Raw genomic sequence first — 26,374 nt, forward strand, 5'->3', positions numbered from 1 at the left:
ACGGACAGGGCCAAATAGACTCAGCTCGTCACCCTGATCAAGAATATATATATACTTTGTGGGGTCTGCCACGCCTCCTTCTCCCTGTTACATACATTTCAACAAAACCATTATACCCTGATTTCCCATTGAAAATGGGTTCAGGGTATAAAAAAAAAGCAAGTAAGAAGACTCTAGTCGAGACCGCTCGACTAGAAGATACCCTGAACCCTCCAATCTGATATTCTAATCACTCTGCACTTCTTTTCAGCACACATACATACACACGCACGTAGTAGAACGCGTTCTGCTAACTGTGCAGTAAGCAGCCACTGCGCTTGGGCTGCGCTGTAGTATGAGCAACATTATAAGAATTTATTTGTTGAATAATTTAATTTCTAGACGTACATTCTTAATGAAACTTGTTGTACATTCCAAAGCACAAGTCCCTAGTATTTGAAATACGCTTTTTACAAAGGTGATGGTGAGGGGGTGGATATAGAGTTGGGGGGTAAATTACAACAAAAATCGAAATTATATAAAATACATATAAGTCTACATATAAAATTTGCAAGCTCTAGCTCTAAAGGTAGGATATATAATTAAATAACGAGCTTTAATCGCGCGCAACAGCTTAGCTATTAAGAAAGAAGTGTCAATAGAGAATTGTTTGCAAGCGAAATGTGCTGTGGTGTTTTATACATTCTGTCAAGTAAGTACCCGGAAATTTGAACTAAAACTAACAACTTATCATCCAAATTTATAATATCCCCTTCAAAATAGGCCCCTTCTAAGGCAACACACTTTTTCCAACGAACAATCCAATCATCAAAACACTTTTTAAAGCTATATTCCGGGATGGCCTTCAGTTTTCGTTGCGAATTAGTTTTAATGTCTTCAATGCTCTCAAAACGGGTTCCACGAAGTGGTAATTTGAGTGTTGGTAACAGGAAAAAGTCACACGGGGCCATATCTGGAGTACGGTAGTTGCTCGATAATATTTGTTGAATTTCTGTTCAAAAACTCGTTCACATTGATCGCTTTGTGCGCTGGTGCATTATCGTTTGTGCGCTGGTGCATTATCGTGGTGCAAAATCCAGCTGTTGTTCCACCACAAATCCGGTCGTTTGCAACGGACATTCGCTCTCAAGCGCGTCATAACTCCACAAAAATTTAAATTTTTGTTTGCGACGATCCTAGCTTTTTCATTTTCAATGAAGATATATCGATATATCGAAATCTTAAAGCGTTTGCCACGACTAGAGCTTTCTTACTTGTTTTTTTTATTTTTTTATATTCGTTTATTAACAACTTTACGTATATAATACAATACGATTTTCGGTGGCTAAGGGTAGCGCAGGATGCTTGCGGGATTGCCGTAAAGCATTGCTTCGCAAGCACTTTGCACTTTCTTAGCCAGGGACAGCTCGTCTTTGCTCGATTCTGCGAAGCTCCATCATAATTGTGGCCGCGAAGGTGCTTAAAAGTTTTCAAGCTGCCTCCAATTCCAGCATTTCGTTGACCATGTTGTTCGCTCTAATGGAGCGCCCCATTGCTTCTTCCAGACAACGCCTCTCCTCTAGGAAGCGTCTACACTCAAATAAGACATGGTTGGCGGGCTCCAACAGGCCTCGTCCGCAGCAAGAACATTCGTCGGTTTCATCGTGGCCAAAGCGCTTCAAGTAGCTCCGAAAGCATTCATGTCCCGAGAGAATCTGTGAAAGATAAAAATTAAAAATGGCTCAAGCTCCAGGATGAGAGTATTTGTCCACCGCCCTTTAGTTGAGCTGTTCCACCTTTTTGCCATCGTGCAATGATGTTCCCTCTGATATCGTTGCTCCGTATAGGCTCGTGTCCATTCCATTCCACGGCTTCGGCGACTAAGTCCTGCAGAGGCACCATGTCGGTTATGACGAGCGCGGCGTCGTCAGAGACTGTTCTGAACGCGCAGCAGACTCTGATTGCGCTCAATCTGTAGCTGGCGCAAATGCCTGGCTGTAGCTCGGCGTTGCCATCGCTCTTGACCATAATGGCGCAGCTTAGAGGATGGCGGACCTTATGATACTCATTAGAAGGAGACGTTTTACTGTTTTGGTCCCCGCAGCTTTACAAGAATCAGCTGCCCTTTTATGCACATATTCTAAGTGCTCGCGGAAAGTTAATCTTGTGTCTAACATGACGCCAAGATACTTAATCGCCCTCTTTGACGCGATGGTGACCCTGCCTATCCTTATATTGGCAGTCTCCACCTTTTTGCGACTGCTTACTAGGACGACTTCCGTCTTGTGCGCCGCAAGCTCGAGCCCAGCTCCTGTCAACCAGCTTCGTATGCGATTGATACTTTCACTGCACATATCCTCTGTATCTTTAAGCTCCTTGGCTATGGAGACGACAGCTACATCATCAGCAAGGCCAATGGTATGAGCACCTGCTGGAAGGTCCAAGCGCAGTACGCCGTCGCACATAATATTCCATAGGAGAGGCCCCAGCACTGAACCTTGGGGGACTCCGGCTGACAATGTATGAGTTTGGAGACCCTCATTTGTGTTGTATACCAGTGTTCTTCCTCTGAAGTAACTCTTTATTATCCCTTTTAGATATTTATGGATATTATATTGTGAAAGCGTATCCATTTTAAAAACATTATTTACATCAAGGGACGCAATATTGCTTCGTCCCATCTGATCCCTTGGATGGCGGAAGTTGCCAGGCCAACAACTTTTTCTAGAGCATCTGTTGCTGACCGGGCTTTCCGGAAACCAAATTGGTTAGGTGATAGGCCTCCGGCGCTAGCAATAGAAGTCTCCAGTCTAGGAGCAAGTAGCAATACCAAGTTCTGGGTTTTCCGGGCTGCAGGTAACATCTCCTGAATTAAACATTCGTTGTTAATTCGGCAAACGTACTAGGGTGCAAGGCGAGGGCTAGCTTTAGAGCACCCTCGCGACTGGAAAGGGGGTCAAGGTCTGACTATAGTCGGCCTCTTTCGCTCCTACAGATTCAGCAATGGGCTCGCTTCGCACACACGTCGATCGGGCCGGGTGATAGTAGTGCACACTTTCACTCGCATGGCACCAACGGTACTTCGGCCAATGGGAGGCTGCCACGCAAAAGTGGCGTCACCCAGCTTACGCCGGGCCTGTGGCTGGGCTATAAAAGGCCACCGGCACCGGCCACCGACAAGTGCAGAAGTGAAACTGTAAAGTGAGAGTCAACGCGAGCGGCAGATCAGGACTCCCAGGACATCGTGGGACAGCAAGGATATCCAGTGGGAATCCTTGCGACGACTAAAGAGGCAAGCAGGTCATCAGGACATTGGTGCAGCCCAGCAGCTTAAGCGAGGCCTGCATATCTGAGTAAGTTCACGTAGCCGTGCGTAAAAAGAGAAGTGTTGTGAGTGAAACGAAGCTAGTGTTGTGCTGTAAGCGAGTGGAATAGTAAGAGAGATCTGTATAGCCGAGCGAGCCGCCGGAGTTCACAGACCCAAGTCCTGGCGTTTTCCGAATCGTTCCACTGAAACTAGCGTGTTTTAGCTAACACTCTCCCAGCCGGAGTGCGTTGAACCAGTACTCAGCCGTTGTGCCTTGCTAAAGCGAACCAGCATAAAATAAGTGACGTGTAAATTTAACAACTTACATTCAAGAAAATATACGCTATAAACTAAATCACAAGTGACTAATTAATATCGCAGGGGCTTCAACAAATAAATTTGTTGGCACGAATCCACAGTCAGCTGAAACTAGCCCAGCTTAGACTCAGGATAAACCGAAGGTTGCTTACAAGCTACTAAGATTTCTTCGTCTGTAACTAAAACAAGTGTCGAGCCCTGATTAGCAGACTGGGACTCAGAGGCATGAATCTTAATCTTTCTGGAAGGAACGTTTCCATAATCGATTTAAGCTCCAAGCGATCCGTAGGCTGTACCTGTTTACCTGCATATAGTTTTTTAACTTGTATGCTCTGCCCAAAGGCTCATATTCGGCTGAGTCACACAACTTTAAGAAGCATTCTCTTTTACTTGTCCTAATGGCCTTCTTCAACTGTTTTCTAGCTGCCTGTTAAGCCAAGTGTTTCTCAAAAAACGAAGACCTACCACGAGCCCGTTGATAGCTTCTTCTCGCCTTGATGCATTTGCGTTCCTTAGACATAATTTTTACTAATATTCAACATAAAGCTTACAGCCCATATTTTTAGATAAAAATTATTAAAATAAATCATAGTATAATACAAAAAATTATTTTTAAAAATGACCAACAAAAAATGTTTTTCTTTTTCACTTATAACATATTTAGAAAATTAACATTAAATAATCTTAATATTTTTCACCTAATTCGATATTCAAATTGTCTAGATCATGTTTATCTTCGTCTTCCTTTTGAATTTCCTATCTTTACTGAAGACAAAGACAACAAGAGTTGATCAGATAAGTCTAATACCCTCTGGAAAACATTCTGCTCTTGCGGATATGAAAACTTTTTAAATTTGATGCGTTTTCTTCAAGAATACTAGCAGCTATCCATCAACTAGTATCCATGGATCAAAACTATATTCACAGTTGGGACATGGGATACGAAGCAAATTTATTCATGTATATTTTAATATTTGAGCTTCCTTATGGAGAATTTTATTTCGCGAGGACCTCGGCTCTTTTAAGTTTCTCAATATTCTTCCTATGAATGACCATTTTTGAATTTTTATAGATTCCGGCTAGTTTTTGGCAAACATTTTTAATAAAATCAATAAATTTTACAATTTAAGCAGTAATAATGTTTTCCATACTTTCGTTCATATTGTTATTCATTTTCTCAACGATAGAACATTTTGTTTAGCTCTACTTGGCGATTTTTGCTTGACCATACGTCAAGTTTCCTAGCTTTGAAACTCATATTTTACTAGAAAAAAAAAATTTTTTTTTCGAAATAGAGCAAAAAGTATCAAAAACGGTTAATAGCCTCTAATAATAGAGGGTTCACACAATACGTGTACAATTATCATCACTACTTTCCTCTTTTTGTAACTTATACTCCACGAAACACGATTTTTTATTTATTTTTTAGTTAAAATACACGACAAATGTACTCAAAAATTTGAATTGACAGTTTATAGTATATATTATTAGTAATGTTTTCCATTTTTAAAATATAAAGTTTTCTTTTTATTTACCGCAGCATTAAAACTGAAAGTTACACAAATTTTCCCGCGTTTTTTTTTCTTACAGAGCAATTCTGGGTCAGGTGAATTTCAGCCCTACGTTTTATAGTAGGGAAAATTCATAAATATTTTTGCAAATACTTTCTACTTTAGTTATGTTTATTATTGGTAAATAAAAAAATTTTTTTTAGATAAACACCAAAAAAATTGCATTTATGACAAAATTTCGGGTTTTTTTTTCGTAGTGCACTGCAGCCAATGCGTGTTTATGTGTGCGTACATATGTCTGTGTCTGTGCATGTGTATGTCTGTGTGTGTGCATGTGCGAATAATTATTGAAATATCAGTTGCTCGAAGGATTCAGGGGATCTCGTAGTCGAACAGTCTCGACTAGAGCTTTCTCACTTGTTTAAATTTATAATAATTATAATTTTTTATGCCTTTTTAGCTAATTTTTATTTACATTCTTAAAATATTAAATTCATTCAGTCTATATTTACATAACTACATATTTATTTGTTTTGTGGTCAAATTTTTGCATTGCCTGTCGCCCTTTCTGATCCCACCCTTCGGTTTTAATAGCGTCTGTTAAATATACATTATTAATTTTTTATCATTAAAAATTCAATTAAGATGATTTATACATTCCAGATAGAGCATATTTATATTTATAACTCACCGCGTAATACTTTCCTTCAAAATTACGTTCACAAAGCACAATAAAATCTAAAAAGGGACGTGTCACATATGCAATTATGCACTTGTATTTTCAAACATTAACACTACATGCACAAAAGGAATAGGCATAGACAAAGAAACCAAACGAAATTCGGCAGAGGTAGCGACCTCGTCACGACGCTACGAAAGACTAGGGGAAGGGGCATACAAAAACGAAGTTGACAACAGCTCGATTCTTTCGTACGAAAAATCTCATATGTAACATTAGAGCACAAAGGAATTTTGTTCAAATGTCGACCATCTCGGACGAGCGCATTAAGCGAAATGATTGTTTTTTTCGCATATTTTTGTAGCCTGAACTTTAAAGGAGCCGTGGAAATACGAAGTTGTCGCAAAAAGTTGTACATTGCATGTAACAGTGAATTTATGGTTCACCACCGAAAGCACTAATTAATGAATAGTAAAATGCTGAAACCAGTAATAAATTGAGATTTTTTGTTTTAACATTTTTAATATTTGGTCAAAATAATTTACGGAATGAATAATAAATTTTAATATATTAGTTCCTCATTAAATTAAATAAAAACTACGAGTACAAATTATTTATCGCTGTATTCTACGGAAGAGCCTTGTTCGGTACACCTACTTCGTTCTACTGATGGTAAAGGAATTTGTTTTTCATCAGTTGAGTCGTCCAGATTATTCCATTTGTTGCAAGATTTTCTTTTGTTTAAAATATTTTCAGAAATAATTATTTTGTCACATCTAATACAGTCATCCCGGGTATTACCTTTAAAGAAAAAATGTTAAAACAAATCAATGTAAAGCGCAAGACAATAAAAGGCCTAGTCAGCTTTGCTTGGCTAGGAGAAACCGTAAACTATGAGATATTCAATCAATATTACTAGAGTCTCCAAATTTTTAATGTATGCTTATATGCAATTTATACAATTTCGGTTTTTGTTAAAATTTACCCCCCACCCTTAAATTCACCCCCTCACCCTCGCTTTTGTAAAAAGCGTATTTCAAATACTAGAGACTTGTGCTTTAGCAATTACATGCATATTCACGTTATAATCATAATCTGAAAGTTTCATGAAGATCGTACGTCCACAAAAAAAGTTATTAAGCAATTAAATTCTCATAGTAAGCGCTCACTGCCGCCCATGCGTGTTTATGCTTGTGTGTGTATATGTATGTAATTGTTTGTGTATGTGTGTGTAGGTATGTGTGTGTAGGTATGTGTGTGTATGTATGCCTGTGTGTGCGCGCTTGCGTGCGTGTGTGTGTGTGTATGTGTGCGTGTTTCTTGTGTAAGCTGAAAGACGCGAAAAATTATTGAAATAGCTATTACTCCAAGGGTTCAGGGGATCACGTAGTCGAGTAGTCTCGACTAGAGCTTTCTTACTTGTTATTGTTTGCAAATAATGCAAGTAAGGGTGCTGTAGATGATGCGATTTTTGAAGAGCTGATTTTCCAATCATTTTATGTTTCTCTTATGACATACAATACATATACTCGTGTATATGAGAGTATATGAGTTACAGACTACGAAAACAAAAAAAAAACAAGTAAGAAAGCTCTAGTCGAGACTGCTCGACTACGAGATCCCCTGAACCCTTGGAGTGTTAGCTATTTCAATCATTTTTCGCGTCTTTCAGCTTACACAAGAAACACACACACACACACACACACGCACATACGCACACACAGGCATATATACACACACACGCATACAGACACAAACACATACACACACTCACATACACACACACACACATACACATACACACACATACACATTGTATAAATTGCATATAGGCATATATACAAAATTTGGAGACTCTAGCAATAAAGGTGTAGAAGATATAATTTTCGATAAAAAAAAAGATCGGGATGAGTTATCGATTTTTAATGATAAACTCGATATCCGCGCTGTAATTACGAACATTTTACAAAAAAATTGAAGTCTCTAGCTCTTATATCTTCGGAAATCGACGCGTTCAAACATACGGACAGACGGACAGACAGACAGACGGACAGGGCCAAATCAACTCAGCTCGTCACCCTGATCAAGAATATATATACTTTGTGGGGTCTGCACGCCTCCTTCTGCCTGTTACATACATTTCAACAAAACCATTATACCCTGATTTCCCATTTTCAATGGGTTCAGGGTATAAAAAAACATTATACCCTGATTTCCCATTGAAAATGCGTTCAGGGTATAAAAATAAACAAGTAAGAAAACTCTAGTCGAGACTGCTCGACTAGGAGATACCCTGAACCCTCTAATTTGATATTCTAATCACTCTGTACTTCTTTTCGGCACACATACATACAAACGAACGTATTAGAACACGATCTGCTAACTGCGCAGTAAGCAGCAACTGCGCTTGGGCGACGCTGCAGCGCATTATAAGAATTTATTTGTTGAATAATTTAATTTCAAGGCGGACAATCTTAATGTAACTTTTAGAACATAATCATAAATTTAAAATTTGGAAGCTCTAGCTCTAAAGGTGCAGGAGATATAATTAAATAATTAGCTTTTGATAAGGTTTTTTATCGATAATAAAATATCGAGAGTAGTTATCGATATATAAAGAAAAACTTGATATGCGCGTGATATACACGGACCTAGGAAAAAAATTTCAAGTCTCTTATCTTCTGAGATCGACGCGTTCATACATACGGACAGACGGACAGACAGACGGACAGGGCCAAATCGACTCAGCTCGTCGCCCTGAGCAAGAATATATGTACTTTGTGGTGTCTGCCACACCTCCTTCTGCCTGTTACATACTTTTAACAAAACCATTATACCCTGATTTCCCATTTCAATGGGTTCAGGATATAACAAGTAAAAAAGCTCTAGTCGAGACTGCTCGACTACGAGATCCCCTGAACCCTTGGAGTAATAGCTATTTCAATAATTTTTCGCGTCTTTCAGCTTACACAAGAAACACGCACACACACACACAGACACACACACACACAAACACATACACAAACATTTACACGCACATACACAAACATATACACACACAAGCATAAACACGCATGGGTGGCAGTGTGCGCTGACTATGAGAACTTAATTGTTTAATAACTTTTTTTGTGGACATACGATCTTCATGAAACTTTCAGATTATGATTATAACATGGATATGCATGTATTTGTCAAAGCACAAGTCTCTAGTATTTGATATACGCCTTTTACAAAAGTGATGGTGAGGGGGTGAATATAGGGGTGGAAGGTAAATTTGAGCAAAAACCGAAATTGTATAAATTGTATATAAACATACATTAAAAATTTGGAGATTTTAGCAATAAAGGTGTAAAGGAGATAATTTTATAACTGGTTTTCAATAAGGTTTTTATCGATAAAAAAGATCGGGATGAGTTATCGATTTTTAATGATAAACTGGATATCTGCGCTGAAGTCTCTAGCTCATATCTTCTGAAATCGACGCGTTCATACATACGGTCAGACGGACGAACAGACAGACGGACAGGTCCAAATCGACTCAGCTCGTCACCCTGATTAAGAATATATACACTTTGTGGGGTCTGCCATGCCTCCTTCTGCCTGTTACATACATTTCAACAAAACCATTATACCCTGATTTCCCATTGAAAATGGGTTCAGGGTATAGAAATACTGTAGAATATACCGGTTTTTCAGATTTGCCACGCCCCTACTGGGCGTAGACTCCTCATTTCCGGCCAGTTCTTAGAACGAGCAACCGGTAACCCAAATGCAAAATTTTAATGCTTACGCTCAAAAAATGTGAAAATTACAGGATATTTTTCTATATGCCACGCTCCTAAAAAGGCGTAAAAATGATTTTTTGGGGCATCGATAGAGGAGGCTTCCGGTAACTCAACTATCTAAATTTGAAGCTTCTAGCTTTTAAACTGTAGGAGATACGAACTTTTGCGGATTGCCACGCCCCCTGTGGGCGGACATATATCCGACAAAACTTGTTGGTCTTGGGTGATCAGCCCTAGTATATATACAAAATTTGAGGTCTCTGGCATCAATAGTGTTCAAAATATAGCAGAATTAAAAAATCACTATATCTTCAGGTCCGATTTGCCACGCCCCTAATGGGCGTAGACTTAAATTTTTGTCTTCAGACTTTATAGAATCATAACATGAACTGACGTGAAAAATTTCAGCATTCGAGGCTTATAACTTTAGGAGATACAGTTTTATCCGATTTGCCACGCCCCCAATGGGCGGAGATATATCCGCCATGGCTCGTGATCTAGGAAAATGCATTTTCCGATTTGCACGCCCCTAGTGGGCGGATCGGGAAAATTTTAACACTTTATAAATCGGAGATATACACGGGTATGTGTTCCAAATTTCAAGTCTCTAGCTTCAATAGCGCCGAAATAGAAATCGGAGCTGAAAATATAGTAATTTTTCGAATTCGGCTATATTTTAAACACTCTTGATGCCAGAGACCTGAATTTTGGTACATATACGCGGGTTGACCACCCAAGTCCAACGAGCTATGGTTGATACATGTCCGCCCATAGGGGGCGTGGCAAACCGCAAAAGTTTATATCTCCTACTGTTTAAAAGCTAGAAGCTTCAAATTTGGATAGTTGAGTTACTGGTAGCCTCCTCTATCGATGCCCTAACCATAATTTTTAGGCCTCTTTAGGGCCGTGGCATATCGAAAAATACCCTGTAATTTTCACATTTTTTGAGCGTAAGAATTCAAATTTTGCATTTAGATTACCGGTTGCTCTCTCTAAGAACTGGCCAGAAATGAGGAGTCTACGGCCACTAAAGGCGTGGAAATGGGCATTTATAGCGCCCGAATCGCGACATTTATATGCGTCAGCCATCTATTTATGTATTTGTACACATAAATAGGCTTAATAGGTACTGATAACACGGAAGGAAATATTTTTATAGACTTAATAATACAGTAGAATCCGGCTATAACGACTCCGCTAAAAGCGTCCAACCGGTTACGTAGACAAAAATTCGATGTCTTGGTTGGTCTTCATACAAACTTATATGAAAGAGCCTCCGCTTAGTTCGTCTCCGCTTTTAACGACAATCCGCTTATGCTGACGCTTTTTTTTTTTCATATTTTTGAGTCAATCACCGGTTATTACGACGTGATAACAAAAAATCGCGAAATAATGACAACAAATTTCAGCATAAAAAGGCTCTGTTAAAAATGTATACATGTATGTATTGATCAGTGATCAGTATCATTGCTTGTGTGCGTAGCAACGCCACAAATGCTGCTAAGACATAGAGAGGGAGAGAAACAAAGTACAATGCCGACGTCACAAAAATGTTTCTAAACCATGTTATTGAAATAAGTTTATAAAAAATGGTTGTTTTGATTACAAATTTAAATTGTTTTATATTAAAAGCTATTACGAACATGGCAACCGTAAAAAAAAAATGAAAAAAAAAAAAATTTTACTCTTTTTGGCTAAAGCGTCCTCCGGGTAAAGCGAAATAAAATCGACGGTCCCTTGAATGTCGCTATAACCGGATTCTATTGTATATAAAAAAGCAGACTTACATATGTATAAATTTGCGTATATGTATTTGAGGGCCATTTAATAAGAAACAAATTTAAACTTATAAAATTATTCGACTACGAAAAAGAAAAGTATTAAGTGCCATTCATCCGAGCTCGCACCTTTCCAATCAAATATATCTATGTATATCAGTCGTCGACTAGACCTCGTACCGAACGGTTGTGTTATCGCAGAGTTCAGTTCACAGCTTATCAGTTTTTCAAGCGCCTATCTTCTATTTTTGCACTAATTCTTTGTCTTTCAATATACACAGAAGCATATAAGCATAAAGTAAGTCAAATACACAGTTATGCCCAACGGGCATTATAGCCAAGGGGCGAATCGCTTTGCAATGCTAAGCGATAGCCCCAAAACCAAAAGAAAAAAACCGACACCACTTGCAGAAGCTTTCCCAGAACTCCCAACTCCTAATTTACCAAATCCAAAATTCATTATTATGTCAGCCACCGACACTAAAAACCCTATCTCCACATACTCCTGTTTCGCCGTTGAACGTGCAATTAAACTCATCAGCAAAAACATATTAAAAATTAACGAAATGCGTGACGGAAATCTTCTACTATTCGTAGAGAACGCAACAGTAGCTGAAAAATTCATTGCTTCCAAAGAGCTCCATGGTATTTGCCAAATATCTTGTGAATATCACAAAAATCTTAATTACTGTAAAGGAACAGTATATGCCCCATTCCTTAACAACGTCACAAATGATGAAATACTCAAAGAACTTAAATCTCAAGGAGTTGTCGATGTATATAAATACACCAAACTCATAGATGGCAAAACCATCCCGTCTGGCGTAGTGCAGCTCACCTTCAACTTGTATAATCTTCCCCCAAAAATGCAAATTTCATGGCACGTTGTAAAGGTCAAACAATATATACCTAACCCAATGCGATGCAAAAATTGCCAAATTATTGGCCACACAGCAAAGTATTGCAAAGCAACAGCGGCTTGCGACCCATGTGGTCTACCAGTTCACAAACCTACTCAGTGCACGCGCACTTTCTGCGTGAATTGTAATGGAGAGCATGCAGCTAGCAGCAAAGACTGTCCAAAATTTAAAGAAGCGAAAGAAATAATCAAAATAAAAACCACAGACAAATGCACCATGTACGAAGCCAAAACGAAATATTACAAACAACGCACACAGACACCGACAAATACGAAAAAAACATTTTCAGAAATAGCCGCTAAATTAACACCGCAAAAAGAAAACGAGACAAAAATCTTACCATCCACCTCCAATAAAGAAAATAATTCTAAAGACAAATCAAAAACTAGAAGCACACCCGAAAACCCCTTTGACTTCACAAACACAAAATATACAAAAGAAACGCCGGAACATAGCATAAGCAAACCAAATAAACAAACACTCAACACAACGAAACGCTCAAATCACAAAGACAAGATTATCTCAAGCGACTCAGAAACAGACATAGACATCACTTACTTAAGAAATAAATACAAGACGAACAACCAAAATCACCCAACGCTCTCTGATACGGATAGTATCATAGAGGACGTTGAGTTATAATAAAACCTCTCAAAGCTCTCAAAGCTCGCTCTCTCTCTCGGTCTCTGCGAAAGCCTATAATGATTTACTGCATTAAAGCGCAACTTCGCTAAACCGAGAGGGAGAACGTGCAAGAGAGAGATTATAAAACTAACACAAAAATCAAAACAAAACGGATTAACACAAAGCATAACATAATGACTCTAAAAATATTACAATGGAACATAAATGGATATAAGCACAATTACAATAATCTCTCTCTCTTAATAAAAAACCAAAACCCACATATCATAGCTCTACAAGAAACCCATTTGACCGATCCCAGCTCAAAAATTCCCATACCAAACCAATTCTCGTTTTATCAGAAAAATGATACTAATCCATCGGCTCCTAAAGCCAACAGAGGAGTAGCTTTCCTAATATCAAAAAATATACAACACAGAATAGTAGATCACCGGTCTAACATTTTAGCAATATGTGCCGAAATTCAAGCTAAATTACCATTTGTAATTATTAATATTTACCTTTCTCCTACGGACAAGTTCACAGAACAAGACCTTCATAACCTGACAGACAGTTTTAATAAGCCAGTATTACTGCTAGGTGACTTTAACTCCTGGCATTCTCTTTGGGGATCACCCTCAAACAACCCAAGAGGTAAAACTATTGCAAATTTTGTTCTCAACAGTAATCTAATAGCTCTAAACAAAGGAGACCCCACACACTACTCCACTCATAACACATTCACACACGTTGACCTAGCCTTCTGTACGCCACCAGTTAACCTTAACGCCACCTGGGCTATAGATAAAGATCTATACGGAAGCGACCACTACCCAATATACATACAAATCTTTCCCACAGCAAATACAAAATTCTATAAAACACATAGATATAAACTTCACTCAGCGAACTGGGAATTATTCCAGGAAAATATAGACGAACTAATACCAGGACTAACTATAACACACAATACTAATCAAACAGCCGCTAAATTCCTCAAAATAGTGAAGACATCTGCTAATAAATCAATACCCACATCCAATCCCAACAGAAAGAAAAATAATCACATATACTGGTGGAACCCAGAACTTGAAAAATTAAAAAAAGAAAAAATAAAATGTTTAAATAATTTAAGAAAACACCTAAGCACAGAAAACATGCTAATCTACAAAAAAGCGAACGCAAAGTTTAAATATACGGCCAAAATAGCCCAAAGAATAAGCTTTGCTAAATTTACAGAAGATATAAGCCCTAACACAACAACTAAAGTACTCTGGGACAAAGTTCACAAGCTCTCGGGGATACATAAAATTACCCACATTCATTCCATACAAACAGAAACAGGAAACTCATGCGATCCGGAAAAAATAACCGAAGCATTCTGCAAAACCTGGTCAAATTATTCAGACAACTCAAATTTCTCACACACCTTCAATAATAAAAAACAACAGCACATAGCCCAAACAACCATCACATACACTCCAAGAAATAGAGCTAAAATCATTGAAAAACCTATAACACTTTTAGAATTGCAATCCTGCCTAGATACCCTTAAAGGATCTACTCCCGGACAGGACAATATCACTTATCAAATAATTAAAAAGCTTCCCTCATCTGCAATAAACAAACTCTTAGAGCTTTATAATATAATACTTGACACCAGCAATATCCCTCAACAATGGAAAATTGCAACAATAATACCTATAAACAAACCAAATAAACCAAAGCACTTACTCAACAGTTATCGTCCAATATCACTGCTCCCTTGTATTTCCAAAATCCTAGAAAAAATCATATCAAAAATTATGTGGATGCTCAACCAAGAGAACCTCCTATCACCTAACCAATATGCATACAAACAAAACAGGTCGACCATGGACCCCTTACTTATAATAGATAACTTTATTTGTAATAGCTTAGCCACAAAAAACCACATATCGGTGCTCTCAATCGATATGGAAAAAGCTTTTGACAGGGTGGGAGCTCATTGCATCATACAGCAACTATATGATTGGAAATTTGGTCCAAAAATTGTCAATTACATTCGTAGCTACCTAAACAACCGTAAAATACGAGTTAAAGCCAATAACACATTATCTAATGTAATGGGCTTAAAAAACGGCATCCCACAAGGTTCTCCACTTTCAGTCACACTTTTTCTCATCGCTTTTAATAAATTAAATCACTTGATAAACCAAAATTCATTTTTCAAACACACTATGTACGCAGACGACCTTTGCCTCTTTTTCAATCCAAGCCCCGGCTATAACACGCAAATAAATAATTTATTTTCTAAAATTCATCACTGGTGCAATATCACAGGAACAAAAATATCAGCGGAAAAGTCCATGCACCTTCATATCTGTAAGAAACATAATTGCTCTAACATAGATATTACAATAAACAATGTTAACATACCAAAAACACAACACCTCCAAATTCTAGGTTTAACATTCGACAGTAAATATAATTGGAATGAACATATAAAAGCTTTGACAAACTCACTAAATAATAGATTGAATATAATTAAATGTTTAAGTAATAATAAGCTAAAATGCAATACCTCATCTTTAATTAATATAAGTAAATCAATAATACTCGCCAAGATTGATTACGGACTTGCAATATATGGAAAAACAAACAAAACAAATCTCGCAAAAATTTCCACCCCCTACCATTCCTCCATCCGACTATCATTAGGCGCCTTCCGTACCACTCCAATAAATAACATGCTGGCAGAAACAGGACTCCCTGATTTAGTCACTAGATTCCACTGGAGCATTGGACGACATATTAAAAACATCACAAATACACATGGTTCCTCTTTACAAAACACACTCCTCAAGCAGCTGAAACGGAAAAGAGCAATCAAAAAGCCATCAAGCCTAGAAATGATTATCAAAGAAGCTGCAGCTCTTAACATATTTTTGTCATCGGAACGCAAATACAAAGAAAAATTCCCACCTTGGACAAGAAACAGTACCGCCATACTGTTAGAGCTCACGGAATTTAAAAAAGACAATACACCAGACGAAGTCTACAGAAAAAGTTTCGACAAAATCAGAAACGAATACAAGGCATGGACTTTTCTCTACACGGATGCTTCTAAACTAAATCACATAATTGCCTTCAGTGTTGTTACTGAAGACAATAAAATATTAAAATCAGCAGTCACTCCCTGGCACTCTTCAATTTATACAGCGGAAGCGGAAGCGATCCTCTGTGCGGTAGAATTCACGCAAAAAGACAAAAAAACTAAATTTGTTATCTGCACCGACTCGCTCTCCACCTTACTAGCCGTAAAAAACCCAAACACCTATCAACCCACAATTACAAAAATTCGGGACAAACTTAACTCAAATCAAAAAAGAATCAAACTACTCTGGACCCCTGGACATGTCAAGATTAAAGGAAATGAGCTGGCAGACACAGCAGCTAAAATGGCCACACGTTCTCCGTTGCTTCTACACAACATCAACAACAAAAAAGATATCAATAAATTGATTAACGTCAGAACCAAAGAAGTACTCAAAACAATCTGGAACGACTACTCACACTTCTACAAAACGATCAACCCTGCAAGAGAAACCACATATTTTCCAACTAAAATAGATAGGAAACACGCAATAAAATACACAAGATTCAGACTAGGACACACAAAACTAACTCACGAATATATTTTCAACAAAACACCTGCTCCTATTTGCCCTTTTTGCAATAGCGACACCCTAACAACAAAACACCTACAACTCCATTGCCAACACGTAATCAATATCTGCAAATCCCTTAATTCTCCCACACTCAATATCCTCATCTCCAAACCCAACAAATCAAACATAGGAAATTTTATAAAAATAATCAAAAAACTTAATATAGACCTATAATATATAAAATGTAAATAATGTATATAGAATGTAAATAATGTATATATATATATAAAGCAAATAATGTATATAATGTAAAAAATGCCTGAAGGCCTTTGTCGCTCTGGCTTAAAGAAATTGTTACTTAGAATTAATTTTTTGGTAACAATAAATAAATAAATAAATAATAAATAAATATCTATGTATATACACTGCGCGTCATCAGGTTAGCGCCCCCCCTTACACTCATTTTCTTTTACGTTTTTCTCTTTGCCTATTGCACGCAACTTCTTGTTTTTTTTTTTATTTCATTATCATCATATGAGATGTCTCTCATACCAAAAAAAAGCGCGAGAGAAAACCCGTTCTGTTTTATTTTCTATTCTTTTCTATTTTCGCAAAAAATGTGTGCACTTATTTTGCGTCATCAGATTAGCGCCCCCAAATGCAATTGTAATTATCTTGCTTATTTTGGCAATTACACTCACCAAATTTTTTGTGAAGCTCAAAGTATTCAATATATTTATAGTATGGGTAAAGAAACAATTTTATCTTTGGTTGAAAATCAAAGATTGAGGCATACTTTGAATCTAGACTATGCAACCATAAAATTGCTGAAAAAACAGGAAAAAACAGAAAACTAAGTGGCAATTTTCTTACAAATAGGGAAAACTATGGAAAAAACTATATAAGCGGCAATAATCAAGCGATTTCAGAAGGAAATAGAAGAGCATTAGTTCGGGAAGCTTCGAATTCCCATGAATCGACCACCAAGATTAGGGATAAAATCGGTGTTAAGACGAGCTTCTCAACGGTCCAAAGAGCAATAAGGAAAGTTAATTACCTAAAGAAACAGTATGTAAAAAAAAAGACACCAGTCGATATGCTGAGAAAAGAAATACGCATTAATTTTGGCCGGGCGAACATGACGTGGTTTATCCAATGGCAGCATGTTGGCTTTTCTGATGAGAAAAATTGAATTTGGAAGGAACTGATGGCTAAATTTATTATATCCATGACCTAAGCATAGAAGAACATAATTTGGAACGGTTTCCAAGCCGTTGCGGCGGGGGGGTGGTGTGGCATTGATTTAGGGTGCAATATCTTACTACAGCGCTTGTAAGCTTCAATTTTTGACATCGCGCATGAACGCATAGGACTATAACACCGTGTTTAAAACTGCTGTTCCGCATTTCTATAATCTGTCTGAAAACCGGCATTAGATTTCCCAGCATGATAATGCTCCAAATCCCTGAAGTCCTGGATTCAGGGCCAAAAAATTGATCTCATGGAGTGGCCACCATACTCACTCGACCTTAATATCATTGGAAACGTCTGGGGATGGATGGTCAGGAAGTATATGAGTCCGGAAAGCATTATAGTGCAAAGACAGAGTTAATCGAAGGTACTGAACACGCTTGGCCAACCATATCCTTGAACAATATTGAACAACTTTATAATTCCACTCCTAATCGAATTTTTGAAGTAATTTCAAACAAAAAACGGCACTACGCACTACTAATATTACTTAAAAATAATAATAGCTTAAAATACGGTGTTATTTTTGGTCATTAGCTTAAATAAATCGAATTTAGCGTAGGGGGCGCTAATCTGATGACCAAATTTTTGTTACATGTTTTTTGTACATTTTACAAAAAAAATTATTTAAAAATAATCCTTAATGTTACAGTAGCCATTCTTTTTGTATTTTAAAAAGAAATAAACGGAGTATAAAGTAAAAAAATTTCAAAGATGGAGCTCTGATGGTTTAGATTTTATTTAGCTTTGAGGTTGAGTGTAAAGGGGGGCGCTAACCTGATGACGCGCAGTGTATATAAAAGAGAGTTGTGTAAAAGTGCTCCAACACTTATAACTTGATATGTGCTGGGCCAATTTTCATGGTTTTTGATTTGTTGGATTCGTCTCCGCCACGAGTAGGTCAGTAGATCTTTAAAATATTGAAAAAATTTGACGAATACTTGAAAAACGCGGTTTTTTCCCTAAAGATTTTCATTTTCATTTATACTCAGTAGCCTTGACAACAGTGACAGTTTCGGTCCTGTATAGAAGTAAATAAACAAATGTAGTCAGTCAGTCTACGGCACAGCCTCAAGCAGACCTGACTATTCAAAAAAAAAAAAAAAATAAAAAATTCAAAATTCGAAATTAAAAAAAAAAACAAGTAAGATAGCTCTAGTCGAGACTGATCGACTACGAGACACCCTGAACCCTTGGAGCAATAGATATTTCAATAACTTTTCGCGTCTTTCAGCTTACACAAGAAACACGCACACACACACGCACGTACGCACACACAGGCAGACATACACACACACGCATACAGACACACATAAACACACACACGCATACACACACAAACGCATACACACACACACACACACACACACACACACACACATACACACACACATACACACACACATACACAAACACATACACACACATACACATACACAAACAATTACATACATATACACACACAAGCATAAACACGCATGGGCGGCAGTGAGCGCTTACTATGAGAACTTAATTGTTTAATAACTTTTTTTGTGGACGTACGATCTTCATGAAACTTTTAGATTATGATTATAACATGGATATGCATGTAATTGCCAAAGCACAAGTCTCTAGTATTTGAAATACGTTTTTTACAAAAGTGAGGGTGAGGGGGTGAATTTAAGGGTGGGGGGTAAATTTTAACAAAAATCGAAATTGTATAAATTGCATATAAGCATACATTAAAAATTTGGAGACTCTAGCAATAAAGGTGTAGAAGATATAATTTTATAACTGGTTTTCGATAAGGTTTTTTATCGATAAAAAAAGATCGGGATGAGTTATCGATTTTTAATGATAAACTTGATATGCGCGCTGTAATTACGGACATTTGAAAACAAATTTGAAGTCTCTAGCTCTTATATCTTCTGAAATCGACGCGTTCATACATACGGACAGACGGACAGGGCCAAATCAACTCAGCTCGTCGCCCTGATCAAGAATATATATACTTTGTGGGGTCTGCCACGCCTCCTTCTCCCTGTTACATACATTTCAACAAAACCATTATACCCTGATTTCCCATTGAAAATGGGTTCAGGGTATAAAAATGCCGCGTCCTAGAAGATCTAATCTTTCCCGGCGGACCCATAATGCAATTAGGCAACGGAATAGCGCGAGTCAATTATCTGACGAAGAGCGAGAAATCGCCCGAGAAAGGCGCCGCGTTAGTACCCAGCAAAGAAGGGCCATAATTCGTGCTTCTCAAAGAGGCAGCCCGTGAAATGGCAATAAGAAATGGTTCAAGGATTGATTTGAATCGAGAAGCGTTTCGATATGATTGCACCATTGACTATAGCTTGAATCGTTTAGTTTGCATTGGTCCAATGGACGTTGTTTGCCAGCATTGTGGCGCATTGAAGTTTGTTGGTGAAACGCCCGCCATTGCGTTTCCTGCGTTATGGCGAAACACTAGAATCACGACATTTTCTAGCGAACACTCAAAAATACAATGCCTGTTTCCAAATGACTTCATTTGGGGCGGAAATTATTGGAGACGGATATAATCCGACATTTAATAAATTAATCCGAGTGTATCCCAACCTGAACAACACAGCTTTCAACAATTTTTTATCTAGAAATAATATAGAGGGCAATGCAACGTTTGCCGGGCCAGCTAGTATTTTATAAAAAACGAAATATGATGAAAAAAAAAAATAATAATAACATCGAAGAGGTTTCAAACCTCTCCTACTCTAACATAATTTGCGTCGCCCTTAGCACCCGCGCCACTACTTTGCTTGACTAGCCAGTTGCTAAAATAGAATTCCCGGCGTGTCGCTAAACTCTTTTAAATGCTCCTACTCGTTCAATCGTCTTCGACCGAGTGTGTCTGCTCTTCACTTCTGGAAACTTCTTATCATGGTCGCATATTCTTGTTCATCGAAAGCACAGCGACCCTGCTGCGAACGACATAACTAGCCGTCTCGCTCTCACCCAGCGACACCCGGGACTACGTTCAGCAACAGCTATTGTTGTCTCTCTCTTAGTGACAGTGCATCTTTTAATTGCACCACTGACCAAAGAACACATAGATGAGACATGTAGAACAAACTTTTTCACCACCAAAAAAATGTGCATTAGGTACTACCACTAACCAGAGAACACATAGACCGGACACGTAGTGTAAAGCGTTTTGCACACTTTTTTTCGAGCGTTAACACCCCAGACAACTTCGTATTCGCTCGGCTCCTCACTTTTAGGTTTGGGTTACTAAAATATACGAAAGCACAATCATTTCGCTTCATGCGCTCGACCGAGATGGTCAAATGTTGAACAAAAGATCCCTCTATGCTCAATGTTTCCCTTGCTCTCTCTCTCTCTCGATGCTCTCTGCTCTCTCAAATGTGTATATGTATGTATGCATGTGAGGCTCACATTGTGAGCACAAGCAGCAGCTCACGAAAATTGAAATTTCTTCGCAGCCATGCCTTCCCTTCTGTGTGAAGGGTATTCCGAACTCTTTAAGCCATTGCCATGCGTTTTCGTTATTATTTGTCGGAAGAGTATGAAAGCGTTGGGGCGCATAATGAAAATGTTTTCGCGACGAGCATGGACACACACACTTACAGTATGCTACATGTACTATGAGCATTTGTATGCCTGTGTGCAAAGCCCTTGCTGGCTGTAGCAATTTGAAATCCTAGCATTTGAATTTGGTCGATCTTATGAAGTGCTCACACTTACAGAAATATGTTTGATTGTGTGTACGCAGGGGCCGCGATGCTCACAAATGATGGGGTAATCATTGTAGTAGCATTTTAGTCCCTTTATATGTGCGTGTGTGTATGTTTATATGTATGTGTATGCATGCGACATGAGCATTGATGTGTGCCTACGACAACTTTGAATTGTGTGAACGATTTTGGGTTTGACCGGAAGAGGCGCTTTTATTTAAGTAGCTGACTAACTATCAGCCCAAAATTTGCCGCTGATGATAGACGAAAATACTGAGAAAGAATTGAGTTTCGCGACGCACGCACACAAAAGCACATACACGTAGCAAGGATGTAAGTGTGTGTGTGCATGCTCGTCGCGAAAATGTATTCTTTCTGTGTACAACAGCCTGTGCAAATTGTAAAGCCCAAAATTTACCGTTGGTCTGCCTTGTGAAGTGAGCACATGCATACATACATTTGTGTATGTGTATGCTTGTATGGGATGGCAAGCTAATTGTCTCTGGATTTAGTAGTTTGTAAATTTTGTATGATTTGAATCGTAGGGTGACTATAAAATGGGCCATTATGACCTAATTAGAAATTTTTGACAATAATGAGTAAAGCTTGAGTGTAATATGACATATGTATTTCATATATTGCATAGCATTTAATAAAGTTAGTAGTGTTTTACGATAATTTTTTCGGTTAAAAATGTGTATAAAATAATTTTAATTATATATAATTATTTACGGATATAAACACATTTATAAACATGATTAGCAATAATAATATATAAATGTACTTATGTACATATGTATGTTCATACATAGTACATCTGTGTAAAGTGGTTATGACAGTCCGTAAGACCGACCAAATGCAAATGCTGGGCTTTAAAATTGCTATAAGCAGTAAGAGTAACGCACGCAGCTCACAAATGCTCATACATGTAGCAAGGGACTACAAGTGTGTGTGTACTTGCCCGTCGCGAAATCATATTCTTTATACCCTTCCCACGAATAACCATCGAAACGCTTACATGTTGTTTGCATGAGCGTGACAAACGCTTTTATGATTTCGGTATACCCTTCACTCATAAAGAACAAGCTGAGATCGTCGCGAACAATTTTCAATTTTCGTGCGCTGCTGCTATTCGAGAGACCATAGAGAGACCATAAAGAGAGGGAGAGAGTGAGTAAGGGAAAAAGAGCGCATAGCCGTGCTTCATTTGGTAATGCGTGCATTTCGTGGCAGCAGTTGCAGCACACTGAATTTGTCTTGCCTTATTTTAACTGCTTGAGCCTCAGAAGACCGAGCCGACCAAATACGAAGTTGTCCGGTCTCTTCAGCGCATTTTTTCGGTGTTGAAAAAGTTTGTTCTACATGTCTAGTCTATGTGTTCTCTGGTCAGTGCCTGAACCCAACCAATAACAAGTAAGAAAGCTCTAGTCGAGACTACTCGACTACGAGATCCCCTGAACCCTTGGAGTAATAGCTATTTCAATAATTTTTCGCGTCTTTCAGCTTACACAAGAAACACGCACACAAACACACAAACACACACACACGCACGCACATACAGGCATACATACACACACATACACACACACACACACAAACACACATACACACACACACACACACACACAAACACACACACATACACACACACACACACATACACAAACATTTACATACATGGTGGCACCACTCGATGGATTTTTCAGCGATGGAAAAAACCATCGATACCAGCGGTAATTTAAAAGAGTTTGTTTAAAACTAGTTTAAAGTTATAAAGAATTTTTTTTTTTAATTTTTTAAGCCCCGCGAATAAACTTAAAAATTATTAATAATGTTTTTGAAGTAATTTTATAACTTTTTAAAGAAAACCAAGATTTTTGTGCAAACAAAAATAAGTAAGAAACAAAAAAAAAAAAAAAAACTTTAACATGATATTTATAGTTAGTAGAATCACTTGGGTTTAAATGATAATACCTACATTTTTATGTCAACAAGAATCACTTATTGATAAGTTAACCTGGTGGGTACTGACAGAATAAATTAACAAGTAAGAAAGCTCTAGTCGAGACTGCTCGACTACGAGATCCCCTGAACCCTTGGAGCAATAGATATTTCAATAATTTTTCGCGTCTTTCAGCTTACACAAGAAACACGCACGCACGCACAAACACACACACACACACACACGCACGCACGCACGACACACGCACGCACGCACACACAGGCATACATACACACACATACATATATACACACACATACATACACACACACACACACACACATACACATACACAAACAATTACATACATATACACACACAAGCATAAACACGCATGGGCGGCAGTGAGCGCTTACTATGAGAACGTAATTGCTTAATAACTTTTTTGTGGACGTACGATCTTCATGAAACTTTCAGATTATGATTATAACATGGATATGCATGTAATTGCCAAAGCACAAGTCTCTAGTACTTGAAATACGCTTTTTACAAAAGTGAGGGTGAGGGGGTGAATTTAAGGGTGGGGGGTAAATTTTAACAAAAACTGAAATTGTATAAATTGCATATAAGCATACATTAAAAATATGGAGACTCTAGCAATAAAGGTGTAGAAGATATAATTTTATAACTGGTTTTCGATAAGGTTTTTTATCGATAAAAAAAGATCGGGATGAGTTATCGATTTTTAGTGATAAACTTGATATGCGCGCTGTAATCACGGAAATTCTCTAGCTCTTATATCTTCTGAAATCGACGCGTTCATACATACGGACAGACAGACGGACAGGGCCAAATCAACTCAGCTCGTCGCCCTGATCAAGAATATATATACTTTGTGGGGTCTGCCACGCCTACTTCTGCCTGTTACATACATTTCAACAAAACCATTATACCCTGATTTCCCATTGAAAATGGGTTCAGGTTATAAAAACAAGTAAGAAGACTAGTCGAGACTGCTCGACTACGAGATCCCCTGAACCCTTGGAGCAATAGATATTTCAATAATTTTTCGCGTCTTTCAGCTTGCACAAGAAACACGCACGCACACACACACACACGTACGCACATACACACACACACGTACGCACACACAGGCATACATAAAAACAAACGCATACAGACACAAACGCATGCACACACTCACATACACAAACAAATACACACACATACACAAACACATACACATACAAGCACCCACGCATAAACACGCATGGGCTGCAGTGTGCGCTTACTATGAGAACTTAATTGTTTAATAACTTTTTTTATGGACGTACGATCTTCATGAAACTTTCAGATTATGATTATAACAAGAATATACATGTAATTGCCAAAGCAATTACACGCTTTTTACAAAAGTGAGGGTGAGGGGGTGAATTTAGAGGTGGGGGTACATTTTAACAAAAACTGAAATTGCATAAATTGCATATAAGCGTACATTACAAATTTGGAGACTCTAGCAATAAAGGTGTAGAAGATATAATTTTATAACTGGTTTTCGATAAGGTTTTTATCGATAAAAAAATATCGGGATGAGTTATCGATTTTTAATGATAAACTCGATATCCGCGCTGTAATTACGAACATTTTACAAAAATTTAAAGTCTCTAGCTCTTATATCTTCTGAAATCGACGCGTTCATACACACGGACGGACGGACAGACGGACAAACAGACGGATATATATACTTTGTGGGGTCTGCCACGCCTCCTTCTGCCTGTTACATACATTTCAACAAAACCATTATACCCTGATTTCCCATTAAAAATGGGATCATGGTATAATGAGTGTAAGGGGGGCGCTAACCTGATGACGCGCAGTGTATTTATTCCTTACTTTAAGGAAATGTTATTATGAATTATCTTTATTTTTAATTTTATCCTATTTATTGTAATATTGTCTATATTCTTACCATCGTGGGTTTTCATGTGTGCTCTCAGGTTGCACGCTAATGCAAATTTTTTTCCACATAATTCACAGCCATGCGGTTTATCCCCTAATTAAATAAAAAATGTAAGATTAATAAACATACATTTGGTTTGCATTCAAATTATATGTAAAAAATGCATTAAATAATCAATTTTTAACTTTCTTTGTATTTTAATATAATAATTGCAAACATGCCAGCTATACAAACAAGTAAGAAAGCTCTAGTCGAGACTGCTCGACTACGAAATCCCTGAACCCTTCTAAGGATTGATATTTCACAATAATTATTAGCACTTTTCTGCTTACACAAGAAACACACACATAGGCATGCAGGCATAAGCATGCATGGACTGCAGCGTGGGCAAATTACTACTACTATGTACTACTATTTGATTGTTTAATTACTTTTCTTGTTGATGAACTATGCTCGTGAAACTTTCAGATCGTTAATATAACATTAAATTACGTGTATATGCCAAAGCACAAGTCTCTACTATTTGAAATAACTGTCCAAAGAACACATACATGTGACATGTAGAACAAACTTTTTCACCACCGAAAAAATGTGCATTAGATACTAATCAATTTCGTATTTGCTCGGCTCAGTCTCTTGAGGCTCGAGCAGTGAAAATATTACACGACAAAGTCAGTGTGCTGCAGGCGGTCAAACGAAATTGTCCCATTTTTATAAGAAGCACGTCAGTCCGTCTGTCCGCCTGTCTGACGTCTGTCAGTATGCTTGAGCGCGTCGATTTCCAAAGATATAAGAGCTAGAGACTTGAATTTTTTAAAATGACCGTATATACAGCGCGGATGTCGAGTTTGCTTTTAAAAGTCGATAAATCATCCCGTTATGTTTTTATCGAATAAAAACATTCAAGTTCAAGTCAGATGCCACTATAGATAATTGTGAATGATTTTTAATTTT

General features: G+C 37.8%; 1 protein-coding gene across 1 annotated transcript in view; it reads right to left on the reverse strand.

The window, feature by feature from the left end:
• Nucleotides 1-6,294: 6,294 nt before the first annotated feature.
• Nucleotides 6,295-26,374, reverse strand: part of LOC149270094 (uncharacterized) — a 49,851-nt gene continuing 29,771 nt past the window's right edge. Inside the window, exons 7-8 of the mRNA XM_089463595.1 lie at nucleotides 25,430-25,513; nucleotides 6,295-6,595 (exon numbers count right to left, since the gene is read on the reverse strand). Of these exons, the coding sequence (XP_089319721.1) occupies nucleotides 6,405-6,595; nucleotides 25,430-25,513 (275 nt within the window). The 3' untranslated portion in view covers nucleotides 6,295-6,404. The remainder of the gene's footprint in view (nucleotides 6,596-25,429; nucleotides 25,514-26,374) is intronic.

Source organism: Drosophila arizonae, chromosome 3 (assembly GCF_054131065.1).
Source record: "Drosophila arizonae isolate 15081-1271.41 chromosome 3, UAZ_ARI_1.0, whole genome shotgun sequence".
Taxonomy (NCBI): domain Eukaryota; kingdom Metazoa; phylum Arthropoda; class Insecta; order Diptera; family Drosophilidae; genus Drosophila; species Drosophila arizonae.